Source organism: Vombatus ursinus, unplaced genomic scaffold (genome assembly GCF_900497805.2).
Source record: "Vombatus ursinus unplaced genomic scaffold, bare-nosed wombat genome assembly UNPS02014841.1, whole genome shotgun sequence".
Lineage (NCBI taxonomy): Eukaryota > Metazoa > Chordata > Mammalia > Diprotodontia > Vombatidae > Vombatus > Vombatus ursinus.
This window is the reverse complement of record NW_020954619.1, coordinates 30995072-31008907: the sequence shown is the minus strand read 5'-3', so window position 1 is coordinate 31008907 and position 13836 is coordinate 30995072. Positions and strand designations below refer to the sequence as shown.

Below are 13836 nucleotides of genomic sequence, written 5' to 3'. Positions count from 1 at the left end.
GTCGAGCCTGAGGGACGCTACTCCTGCCATCCCATGGGCTATCTTCCATACTCGATGTCAGTGGCATAAACTACCAAGACAATCAAATCTCAAGGATGTAAAAACTAAGGTAGCTTACATTGCAGATATTGCTCTTATTATGTATAGATTCTGTCATCTCACTTCAATAAGGCTTCCTGTTGCCTACTTCGTTCAAACTCCTTTCTGGGCATTCTAGACCATCCATAATCTGAGGTCAACCTACTTTTCCATGTTTATCTCAAACTACTACTCTTCATATGCACTGTGGCTCTAGCCAAATGGAACTACTTGCCATTCCTAGTATATGCCCAGTGCCTTTCTACCTCCACAGTTCCCACCCCAAACACCTATACTATAACTCCTCTACCCATTTAAATCCCACCTATTTTTTAGAGTGGGGCAGCTAGGTAGCCTAGCATGCCAGGCTTAGAGTCAGGAAGACCTGAGCTCAAATCCAGCCTCACACTTTATATGTGTGTGACTTGTGTGGGCAAGTTGCTTAACACTGTTTGCCTCAGTTTTTTCATTTGTAAAATGAGCTGGAGAAGGAAATGGCTAACCACTCCAGTATCTTTGCCAAGAAAACCCCAAAGGGAGCCACAAAGAGTCAGACACAACTGAAATGACTAAAACAACAGTTTTAAAAGACCATTTCACATATTGCCTCCTCCAGGAAGCCTTCCCAATATGTATCCCAGTAAGTAATGGCCTTTTCTCATTCATAAAACTTTGCTAGGGTAATTATCATGTATTGTTTCATATTATGGTATATGAGATCATATGTTATAACTCAGAGCCCTACACATAGGAGGCATTTAATAAATGTATGTTGAATCAAATTGAATTATACCATCTGTAATTTGGATATTTTTCATATGCTTCTACTAAACACTAATCTTCATGAAGGCAAGAAACTATGTGTCAGATGTAGTCTTTGTAAGCCCCTCCACACCTATCACAGGATTATGCACACATCAATATGCAATTAATAAACGTTCATTAATGGATCAAACTGATTTTTGTACAAAGCTATTGTGGAGTAATTATCTATTGGCTAACATTCCTCATACTATTGTCCTGTAACATCACACACAGTGATGGCACAAATCAAGGCAGAAGATTATTCAAAGTATATGTCAAGACTCCAAAGTGTGTATCTGTGTATATGTGTGTATGGGTTATTTTGTGCTGTAGCAAAACTTTTCTTATAGCACCACAATTCAAAACTTAATAAGCTAATTTGAGAACTTAAAAAAATTAAACTTCTTTTATATCTAACATGAAGATAAGTTTAAATTTGAAGTGATTCTCTTTTGTTTTTTGGGGGTGAAGGGCATATTAGTTACTAAGTGTATTATTTAAATGAAGTAGCTGTTTTCCTTTGGACATGATAACTATAAAACCTATATAACTGGAACTCAAATAATCAAAATTATAAACTAAATGGATTTTTGCCCTGCCTTCTACTTTTTGAGGAAGTGGCAAATCCAAAGTTATATCAAGGACTTCATTTAAAATAATATAAAATATTTTTAATATTTAATTTAATTTAATATTTAATATAATATATAATAATATTTAATATTTAATATTTAACTTCCAGGGGTTATTCTGGGGTCAAGGCACACAACTCTACTTGAACAGATGTTGTACATATACTCTTGTGCAGTGAAAATTGATGGTTCAAAATTATGGCTCTGAGGCACTATGAGATCTGCAGTCAGCAAAGAAAAATGAAATTATGCTAATTCTTCTTACTAAGGCAAGAAAGTGGCCTCATACATTTTAAAGTGCTTTTTAACATCAAGGGATTAAACAATAACAAAGGTTTCTGATTAACCAGAAAAGCCCATTTTAACCAGAACACCTTTTTACTGGAACATTTCAGTTAAGTAAGATTTTAGTATACTTCCACACATCAGAATTCTAATATGGCCAAAAGGTGGAAGGCTGGAGAAGTAAAAGGATAAATAAAATTATATCTCTTTTTTCAGGAGAAGCTGGGGAAATAATCATTGTGACTGTGTTAATGGATTCAATTTTTCAAAGCACATTCTTTGCCTACACTATTTAGCACAATGAAACATTTGTATAAGTGAAATGGAAAAAACATAGGCTGAATTCAGAGTGTATATACTTGCAAAAGCATAGATGAATTTTTCTGATTTTATCATTGATGTTGGGCCTGAATCCAGGTGGGTAGTTTGCCTTAATGCTGCATGAGTTACAGATCCTGTCATCTGTTCTTATTTGGAGCAACCCTAATTCCACCTTTCTGGCTATAAAGTGTCAAGCTCAGAAGCAATCCGGAAAATAATCTCCATTTATTACAGGAAATGAAATTCACATTTGCAAGTGTTTACATCAAATATATTTACATAAGGGGAAAATACTTACAAATTGCTCAATTTCAGCAGCTTCTCAAAAGGGGATAGAATGACCGTTCTCAAACTGTAATTTTTCCATTGACATTTATGGACTTTATTTTCCTCTTCATTTCTTTCTCTCTCTCTTTTAAATATAGCCAGAGCTACCTACAAGCTGCAAGTGATGTGCCTGGTGGTCACAACCTGGATCCCTCTCCTAACTACAACTCTCCGAAATTCCGCTCCAGGAATCAGAGCTATATGCGGGCAGTCAGCACTCTGAGTCAGGCCAGCTGCGTTAGTCAGGTTGGCAATTTCTTTTTATCCTTTACCCAAACCACAAAGCCAGATTTTATTAAAAGTTTTCTTCATTAATAGTGAGAGCTCTGCAAGGCCACTTAAGTGTGCCAGAAAGGAAAGACTATTTAAGAAATAACTCTATTTCTGATTGGTAACAATTGACAGATTTTTAACACATTTTTGTTTGGGTTTTTTGTTTGTTTTTTTGTACTACTTTAATGTCTTAGTCATCTCTCCTTAACACAGGAAATACAACTGATGAGTGAGCCATCTTTATACACACGGCTTCCCCTCCCCTTCATCCAGGGACGTTTTACTGATAAAATGAGGGGACGATGTTGTGGTAAAATAATGTGGCATTACTTTGCCAGGGAACCAAAATCCCTTCCAGCAGAATCTTTCAGGACAGAACCTCTGAAGGCTTAGCAAGTAGAACTGAGGATAGACTGTTAAATTTTTACTTGTACAATAGGTTTCAGTTCCAATTTTCATGATTATCTCATTACCAAGGTGGTGCTGTTTTCTGTTTTTTTGGGTTTTGTTTTTTTTTAGTTTAGTTTTGTTTTGTTTTTCCAGATACTTTACTGACATTTAAAATATGCTTCCACTGGGTAAATACCGAAGTTCTGGTCATGGCACCATGGTCCAAATGGCTAGACTTCCCATACTTAGGGTTAAATGAGAGAAAGAGATTATTCTATTTTTTCCATTTAATTATGCTTTTTAAGAAAATGAAGTATAGGAATTTTTAGGAAACCTGTTGTGTAAATTTTAACATTATAAGTTACTATACTTAAATAAATGTAAAGGTACCCTACCTATTTCTCCTTAATCAAGTAATCAATCAAAAGCATTTGTTAGGTGCGTATTATGTGCCAGGAATTGTGCTAGACACTTAATTGTTATCAGTCTCTATTTAACCTATTTAACATATTTAACCCTGATTTTCCAAGGAAACTTTCTTTAACTCTCAATCCTTAGCCATGAGAAGCTCTTCCTAAAAGGAATAAATAACATTTGGGGGATCAAGAATATCTTTATGGACATGGTTACATTTGATCCAGACTTTGGATAATGGGAAGGATTTCAATTCTGTAAATCAATAGAAGGAGGGCTTTCCAGATAGCGGAAAAATCAGATTACGAAGACACAGAGATAGGAAAGTGTGGTGTGTATTTGGGCATTGTGGTCTTAAATATTCAAGAACGAAAAGGAAGTGGTAAAGCCCCCAAAATATTCACTTGCCAATTAAAAAAAAAAAACCTGCTTTTAGCTTGGGGGCATTTCCTACAGACCATTAAGTGAAAATTCTGTTGATATTCTTAATACCATTAATAGAAAACTCAGAAAGTTACTGACAACCTTTTTAACTGCCCAGGCCATTTCTCTCTGTTCCTCTTAAGATGACTTATTCTTTATTGACCTTTCTCAGAGTACTACTAGATCTAACAATCTGGCCTTGTTTTGAAAAGCACCCCTAAACTTTGTTTTTGATTCTATGAATAACATGCCCTCAAGTTTCATAGAGAACAACTGAGCATTTTCTCCCAAGTTTCCTTTCATAGCTTCCTCATCCTAAAGTGTTGCTGTTGTTGTTGTTGCTGTTGTTAACTCAACTAAGTATACAGACCATGCCGAAAATTTTCTGGAGCACAGCCCCTACCTGTCCTATGCTTTTTCCATTTATGGGTGCCCCATCTTCTTTCCTAAACTCCCTACCCCTACCTAGCTGATTTCTACTACAGAGTAGTTCCTCTGTTCATCTTTTTTTTCCCTAAACTATGAAAGACAAGACAGAAGGATGGAGGGGGAGAAGTGGTTGGTTTGGAGTCAGGGCACCTGGATATCCAGCTTTGCCACTTATGTGGCCCTGAGGAAGTTGCCACCTTTCTGGGTTTTAGTTTCTTCATCTATAAAATGAGAGGGTTGGCCTTAATTACTTTTAAAGTTCCTTCTAGCTTTAAATCTAATGGAGCCCCATGATCTCCCTATGAGATAATGGGGGTGAGTAGGAAGATAGAGTGGGAGACTGTGTTATGCAGAAGAGTAAAAAAAAGCTTGTTGAAAAAAATGGTTGTTTCTTAAGTTCTGGTATCTCAGGGCCAGAGACACTTTACCAGCTATCTTCAATCCCCTCAGGATGGTGGAATACTGGGGCCCAAGGAGTCCTAAAATTAGTTGTATCCCCTTCTTTCATAGAAGTTATATAACCATTTGGCCTTTTCCAGCATTAAGGTAAAACCTCTGGTTTTAGAAGGCTTAGTACAATGCTACAGTGCCTAACACACAGGAGGGCCTTAATAACTGACTGACAGAAAGTCTTATGAACTAATGATAAGGATTCAGAATATGTATCTATGCCTAATGTGATGGACACTACCTCTTTGGCTCAGCCCTTTGGTAATCCAAATTCCTCCCCAAGAGTTTTGATCCTTGTATTTTATTCCCTTAAATGCAAATAATTTCCCTGTGTTCAATCCCTCCTGTATTGGAAATATGTCTTATTCTTAATTTAACTATGAATGTCTCTGGGGACTAAAAATCATGCAGAATAAACCTGGGGAAATGTTTCCCTAAAGATTTTGAAGGAACCTTAAAGATCACTAGAGTCAATTCTGTCATTTTACAGATGAAGAAGCAGGTTCAGAGAGGCAAGGTAATACACACAAGGTTACAAAGACAGTAAGTGGTAGATAGGATCTGGGCCTAACTCATTTGACTCAAAACCCAGTGTTCCTTCCACTATATTCAATAAGATGTCTTGCTTTACTATAAAGCAAATTATTTCAATCTTAAGCTCAATGATACAAGCATTTGTGGAAGTATTTACTAACCAATTATTGGATTGGGGGGGTGCCCAAGGTCACACTGCTAGTAAGTGTCAAGTGTCAGAGGTCAGATTTGAACTCAGGTACTCCTGACTTCAGGGCCAGTGCTCTATCTACTGTGCCACCTAGCTGCCCCCTATTGGATTATTTTTTAAAAATCAAAATGTGCCTTGAAACTTAATACAAGATTTCTAGTCTTAGAAAATTTTCTTAGCCCTTGTACTTTATGTGTGTGTGTGATTGTTGTTGTTCAGTCATTTTCAGTCATATCTGACTCTTTGTGATCACATTTGGGGTTTTCGTGGCAAAGGTGCTGGAGTGGGTGTTCTTTTATTCCTCGTGAATAGCTAGTCAGGTCAATTCTCCTGTCTTATGTTGGTTCAGTCTCAGCAATGCATTCTTTTTGTTCTCTCAGAGCCAACTATAGACCACAGCAATTTTCCTTTTAATTCTTAGATTTCACAAACTTACTTGTTACCTTTTTTGCCATTTCAATACAACCAGATTGTTTAATAAATAGTGGAGTTTTTTACTTCTTTTGTATGTGTGTGTGTGTGTGTGTGTGTGTTTAACTTTGGACTTTCTGCAAAGACATTGGGTTCTTTCAATTCTAAAGCTTAAGGCAAAACTCCTTCCTTTCCTCTAGCTTCAGAACTGGTTTCCAGATAAGCTTTAGCAATTATGGTTTAGAAAACTTGAGAACCTGGTCTCACTGGATTACCATTTTTAGAGGATTTTTTTATGTATCTGGTTATATGGATTAATGTTTTGCTTTTTTAAAAATCATCCATTATAATATGCATAGTTAAAAGATTTGGAATTTCTAGTATCATATTTTCATTTTAGTGTAGGCCTTTCCTGATGAGCTTACTTTCATTTCTGGGGATCATAGCCTAACTCATTATGGCTTACAGCAATGTGATGATTATGACTTCCATGCCTCATTGTCTTATAGAGGTGTCCCTGGTCTCCTGAAGGTTATGCCAATAGAGTCCAGGGCTCTGGTAAGTCTTTCCAAACGAGAAATGCCTCAGCAATAATACTGGCAATAAATTTGTCACTGTTATGTAACAACCAGCCTAGCTAAGTATCAAGAGGCCTATCACCAGCAAGTTGACTAGTTAGCAACTTGTTTGGCTGTGGGAAAGAGATGACTGTTAATACAACTGTAAATTAATTAATTCTATCTTACATAGTGCTTTACAATTTTCAAAGTACTTTCAGATGACATCTGTTGAAGAAAAATTTTAGAGAGACAAGATAGTTATCTTGGGGCATTTGAAGGACTATTATGTAGAAGTAGAAATAGCCTTGTAGTCAGCCCAAGAGGCCAGAACTTGGACAGATGGGGAAGAAGTTGTAGAGAATGTATATTTCAGCTCAATGTAAAGAAAATGTCCTAATAATCAGAGCTATATAAAAGGGGAATGGGCTGTCTTAGGAGGTAGTGAGTTCTTTATCATTAGAGTTCTTTCAGCAGAGACTGAATAGATCACTTATTTGGGATATTCCAATGGGGATTCCCATTCAGATACATACTGTACTAGGTACTTCCAAGGTCCCTTCCAACTTTAAAATTCTGTGACCCCAAAACCTCACTTGATGCTCATAGCTGTTCTGTGAGCAAGACGGGGCAAGAATTTTTATCTCCATTTTACAGGTGAGGAAATAAAAATGAAGGATCTGCCTGGCCAGTGGGACACAGCTAGTAAGTGGCTCAGCAGGAACTTGGAACCAGATTTTCTACTCCTTATCTATTCCCCATTTTACCATGCTGCCTTAGTTATTCTCAATAAAAGTAAGTTCTTAGCAGAAATAAAACTGTTGCCACACTTTACTTTCTTCTTCTTTTAGGCAATTAGGGTTAAGTGACTTGCACAGCTAGTATGTGTCAAGTGTTTGGTCTGAGGTCAGATTTGAACTCAGGTCCTCCTGACTTCAGGGCCGGTGCTCTATCCACTGTGCCACCTTGCTGTCCCTCTAGTGATTATTTCTTTATGTTCCAAATACTGTTACAATTTGACAGGGAGATAGAATGATAAACTAGTAATATACAATATTACATGAATGAATTAATGAATTGATGAATGAACAATTCTTTGTTTGTTTGTTTTTCATTTTTAGACAATTGGGGTTAAGTGACTTGCCCAGGGTCACACAGCTAGTAAGTGTCAAGTGTTTGGTCTGAGGTCAAATTTGAACTCAGGTCCTCCTGACTTCAGGGCCGGTGCTCTATCCATTGCGCCACCTAGCTGCCCCCACGCTTTACTTTCCAAGAGTGTGCTGGCCAGGGCTAGAAAGCAGAAGGTTTTATGGGCTTTTATCTTTTTGTTCCTATTAATGGTAGAGATGTGAAATTGGATGTGTAAGGAAAGAAGGCTGCACAGGAAGTGGGGAGGAAACTTTATTTCTAAACCCTTTTTATAATCAAGAATTTGAGTTGATATAGATGGAAAAGTAGAATAATTAAGATCTAAATATAATTTAGCTACATTAGCACTTTGTTGTCAAGCAACCAGGATGCTGAAGAATGTTGAGGTCATGCTATGTCTGAGGTGGATGTATGGTATGTACCAAAAATCATAGTGCAGCTTTAAGCTATTAAAGCTTGAATAAAGCCTAAAATTTAAGCTTTAATAGCTTAAAACTACACTAAGATTTGGGGGATACATTATATATGTTTGAGGCTGTCTGTCCAGATAAAAAGTTGTGGTTTATGGCTGGAATTCATAGATATGATCTGGAAAGTATCATACCTTTGCAGGAGGAGGGCCATGCTGGAAGTACCAGCAACCTAGCTGGGAGGGTAGTGAGAGCAGAAAACAGGAACCAGGACCATCAAGGCTAATTGATCTCTCCTATGTCCAAGGGGGTGATAGGCTAGATTATGTCTATCTATCACATTTCAAATATATCTAGGTGGTTCAAAATGAAAGCCACTTCCTTGATTGCTCTCAAGGGATCAGATTCTCCTTATCTTACACTCACCAGCTTAGGCCCTTCTTATTAAAGGCTGGTTACACAAAAGACCATTTCAAGGAGACAGTAAACCTCTTTATCAAGGAAAACAGGAAAAAAAAGAAAGCAGAGAAGTTATACAGATTAAAATAAATGAAACAATGCATAAGAGTAAATGAACACTTCAGTTGGGAGTAAGATAAGATCTCAGCTCAAATTATGAGAGAATGATTTCACCAAGGGGGAGACAGTTCTCAGCAGTATGTAAAGCTTTAGGGACTAGAAGCCAAATGACATGATAGGGGAGGGAGGGTTGGCACATACTCCTTTACGTATCTATAATTCTTGAGGGCAGGGGGAAGGGAAGGGCTCTCGTTAGGATGCTATTCAAAAGTCCCCATCTCACTTTTCTCTTGACCTATGTATCTCAAGGTCCTTTCTCAACGTGTATATCTAATCACAACTGAAATAAGTTGTTATTCCAGTCATGCAACATTGAGGCTTAGTGTTCTCTTAGTTAATCGGGAATTATGTTGTCTTCACGTATGCAACTAAGGTCACAAGCCTATCCATCAAGAAAACCATGCCAGACTTAGGCAAAACCAGGGTGACATTACTCCTCTGAGCTAAAACTCTTTGCAGTCTCTTATAAAAATCATCTAGAATAAGCATGAAATCCATAACTATACAGAATCAGTGCTTTAAAATTACAAAGGTGATTTTCCTATCATCAGAGATAACAAATATATGGTATCACTGAAAACAAAAGAATCAAACTTTAACAATACATGTAATAGACATCATATTAGAAAGAGAATCAGTCACCTGACAGAATGAAAGTGACAACATACCTAAGTTACATGCAGTGCATAGTATATGTGCAGCTCCTATACATAAATATCTGGAGTGCACAGCAAGTACTCATAAGAAAGCACAGCATGGTTAATTAATAAAACAAAGCTGCAACAATAACACCATAGTAAGTCTATATAAAAATACAGCTTCACTCTAAGAATTAGCATAATATGCAAATAAATCATGAGCAAAAGAATAAACCTTGCTACAAAATGAATATAAAACAGTTAAGTGAATATAACAGCAAAATAATAAGTATAACCAACATGAAGTAATTAACATGTATAAAAATAAACATATGCAATTACATACAAGACATATTTCACATGTGAAATCTCTATTGTCACCTCACTATGTGTAACTATGCCTTCAAGTCTCCCTGTAACATGTTACATTGTAGTCGAGCAACTAATAAGTGTATTTCCCTTTTCACTGACTGTTCTCCCTACTCCAACACCTGAGCTAGTAGATGTTATAGGTTGACTCTCAGAATTATTATAGACTTGTATGTATATACTTAGAATGACAGCAGAATCAGTTTGGCTATCAGTATTTTGTGCTTTATGGGTTATTTTTGTGTCCTAAGAGTCTCTGTAACAATTGTTAGCAATTAAGGCACTGCCTATGGCTTCAATTCCTTTGCCCTATAAAAGTACACATAATCTCCTTCACTAGAGTTATCATTTTCAGAGTCTATAGCTGGTCCAGACTGTGTGCAACTGGCAAACAGTTTCTTCTGCTCCACATTTGCCAAGTTGAGTGTCCAACTGTGCTCCCTATAGCCAAGAGGTGATTGTTATGAATAGTCTTGATATGACACCTTCTATTCTCTGTAGCTATTTTGAAAAGAGACAAGCTGTCCATTGTCTCAACTTTGCAGGGTTAGCTTTCCATCAGATAGATAACTTGTGAGTCCTTTGAATGACAAGGTTTCTCAATAGAACTCTGTCTCCTTGTTAAAGGTCTAGACAACATACTCTAGTATCATACCATCTTTTGTTTCTGTCACAGATCTTCTGAGCTGAAGCCATGACTAGTTGGTAAGCTTCTTTCTCAACTGAGACATATTGAGTGTAAGTAGTTGTAATACCTTCTTCATATGAGCTTCCAAAACACGTTATTAGGTAAACATATTTCTCTCCCAAACATAAGCAGGTATGATGTATATTCCTTGTGGAATTGTATGCATATACCTGAAATGACACATGTTGATGTATGATGTATAGTTTCATTCCTTGTGGAATTGTATGCATATGCTAGAAATTATATGTGTTGACATCACTAAGTTTTATGTTTTGGTTTCAGGGTTACCAAGATATTCAACAGACTGTGGTTGAAGTATTCAATATGTGATTTTCCATGTGGATTTTTAGTAGCTCTAGATTGTTTTATACCTGCCAAGGTCAATACCTTCTTGAGTAGCTTGCTCTCAAAGTATCTCCCTTGGTCAGAGTAGATCTTAGCAGAAAATGCATACATTGAAAAATACTTACCCAAAAAAACCTTTGGCAATAATAGATTATTTCTGGTTTCTGGTGGTGATCATACCACTAAAATATGGCATTTTTACTATTTACTTATAAAGACTGAAAAGCAATATGGGAACTTTTCAAAGGATTACTAGTATCTATTTTCTCCAGATATGTGGCACAAGTTGACAACATATTTCTTTGTACACATCTGGCAAATGTTTTGCAATCCCTGGTAACATCTGCAGCCATTTTAAGTCAATAAAATCTGTTTCTTTCTAGTTCTAGGGTCCTTTCTTGACCCATATGTCCAAAGTCATAATGTAAAGCATTTATGACTATTGGACAGTATGCTCTAAGTAGCTCCCGGCTGTTTCTTGGTTCATGCATGGTATCATTCATAGACTGACACAATACTCCACTGTGCAGCTCCAACTTTTGCCATTGACTTAGCAATAAAGTAACTTTTGCTGGCTGGAACTTAGGATTTTTAGAATCACTACCTTGCTTTTTCACTTTCATCACTTCTTTGACTATGCCAGTCATCTGCAGACAAATAAAGCAAGAAATATTGATTCAATGAAATAATGTTCATATATGTATTTGGCATATTTTATGAGGAAGTCCCAAGCTATCAGCTATACTTCTGATTGATTACAATCTATACCTTGCCTCTTACTTTACTTTTTAAAAAAATTGAGGCTATTCAATGTAAGAGCCTTCCTTTTTCACTGACTTCATCCAAAAACTCTTGACATCATTTCCCACTCTAATCCTTTCCCTAGCTTTCTGACAGAAGTGATCCTCTTGGGGCAGTTAGGTGGCACAATGGATAGAGCACCGGCCCTGAAGTCAGGAGGACCTGAATTAAATCCAGCCTCAGACCAAACACTGAACACTTACTAGCTGTGTGACCCTGGGCAAGTCACTTAACCCCAATTGCCAAAAACAAAACAAAACAAAAAAAAAAAAACAAAAGTGATCCTCTCCCTTGTCAATGCCAACTCCTCTATATGTGCACTTGATCTCAACCCATCCTATCTTCTTCAATGGATTGAATCCTCAATCACCACCCCCTCCAATCTTTAACATCTTCCTATCAGTTGATTCCTTCCCTGCTGCCTTCAAACATTCTGCCTCCCTTATCCTTGAAAAACCTTCACTAGATCCCCTCATACCCTCAAGCTACTGTCCTATATCTCTCTGTGCTAGCCAAACTCCTTTTAAAAAGATGTTTATACTCCTGCTTCCATTTTCTTCTCTCACTCCTTGACCCTTTAAAATCTGACTTCCATCCTTATCACTCAACTGAAACTGATACCTCTTAAATTATGAATAATCTCTTAATTGACAAATCTGATGGTCTTTTATCATTACTAAACCTTCTCAAGTTATCTGCTGCATTTGACACTGTTAACTACCCTCTCCTCCTGAATTTCTTCTTAGGTTTTTTGTGACACTACTTCTTCCTGGTTTGCCTCCTACCTATCTGACCACTTCTCAGGATCTTTACATGGCTTATCATCCACATCACAACCTCTGAAAATGTTCCCTAATAGTCTCTCTTTCTCTCCTTCCCTCCCTTCCTCCCTCCCTCATTAGGCCCAATAGTCAACCTATCAATTCTATGCATATGACTCCCAGATCTATTTATCTAGCCCTAGCCTCTCCCTCAGTCTCAGATAACTAATTACCTATTAGAAATCTCAAACTGGATATCTAGTAGACATCTTAAAATCAACACATCTAAAAGTGAACTCATTATCTTCCCTTTCCTCCATACCTTCCCTTCTTATAAATTTCTCAAAGATACCCCATCCTTCCAGTATTTCAGGTCAGTAACCTTGGCATTATCCTAGACTCCTTACTGTCCCTCCTCCTAGATATGCAATAAGTTTCCAAATTTTGTCATTTCTACCTTCCTAACATCTCTCACATCTGAGTACTTCTTTACTCACACAACTACCTCTTATTTTAATCATTCTTGATGGCCTCCTAATTGGTCTCCCTGCCTCAAGTCTCTCAACATTCCAGTATATTCTGTATACCACTGACAAAGTAATTCTCCTTAAGTGCAGATCTGACCATGTCACTCCCTTAATCAACCGTCTCCAGGGGTTAAACTATACTCTCTACAATTAAAAATAAACTCCTCAGTTTAGTTTTTAAAGCCCTACATCAGCTGGCTGCAACCCTTCTTTTCAACCTAAATGGACATTACTCCCTCACCCACACTTGGTTATTCAACCAAACTGGCTTTCCCCCTGTTTCTCACTCATGACATTCTATCTCCCACCTCCATGCCTTTGCACTGGCTATCCTCTAAGCTTAAAATGAACTCCTTTTTACCTCTACCTAATAGAGTACCTGTTTTCCTTCAAGATGAATCTTAGGCAACAGCTACTGCATGAAGCCTCTGCTTATCCCCCTCAACTGTTAGTACCTTCCTTACCAAAGTACAATCTCTTTAATTACTTTTGATATACTTGTATTTATTAACTTTATATCTGTTCTCTCCGTGTGTGTACATACTAGATGTTTAATAAACATGTGTTGATTTATTGATTGATTGTCAGAAATTGCTCTCATATCATCTTCTGGAATTGCCACACCTCCAATGTCCCAAATCATTCTAGACAAGCCATCTACATCCATATTCATCTTACCAGGCCCGTTCTGTATGCTAAAATCATAACAGGCCAGAGCTGCTATTCATCCTTGGCAAGCAGTATCCAACTTGACACTGCTCAAAATATAAATCAATGAATTTTTCAGTCTATCCTTGGAGTTTTGCTCCATATACATAGTCTTTGAACTTCTCAATAACTCTCTTCAAAGCCAAAAATTCAAGTTTGTAGATAGGGTAATGATACTTACTATTAGGCAACCTTCTGATGGTGAATGCAATTGGTTTCTGGTAACCATTACTCTTTGAATATAGAGAAGTGCCAAGCGTTCCAGACTGGCACCTAGATAAAGAACAAAAAATTAACTTGCCTCTGAATAAGCTAATGTTGGTACAAGGGTAACAGAGCAGAT

General features: G+C 37.2%; 1 protein-coding gene across 1 annotated transcript in view; it reads left to right on the top strand.

Annotated features, from left to right (window-relative positions):
* DLGAP2 (DLG associated protein 2) overlaps positions 1 to 13836 on the top strand; it is a 259975-nt gene that overhangs the window by 142963 nt on the left and 103176 nt on the right. Inside the window, exon 4 of the mRNA XM_027840397.1 lies at positions 2546 to 2693. Coding sequence (XP_027696198.1) covers positions 2546 to 2693 — 148 coding nt within the window. The remainder of the gene's footprint in view (positions 1 to 2545; positions 2694 to 13836) is intronic.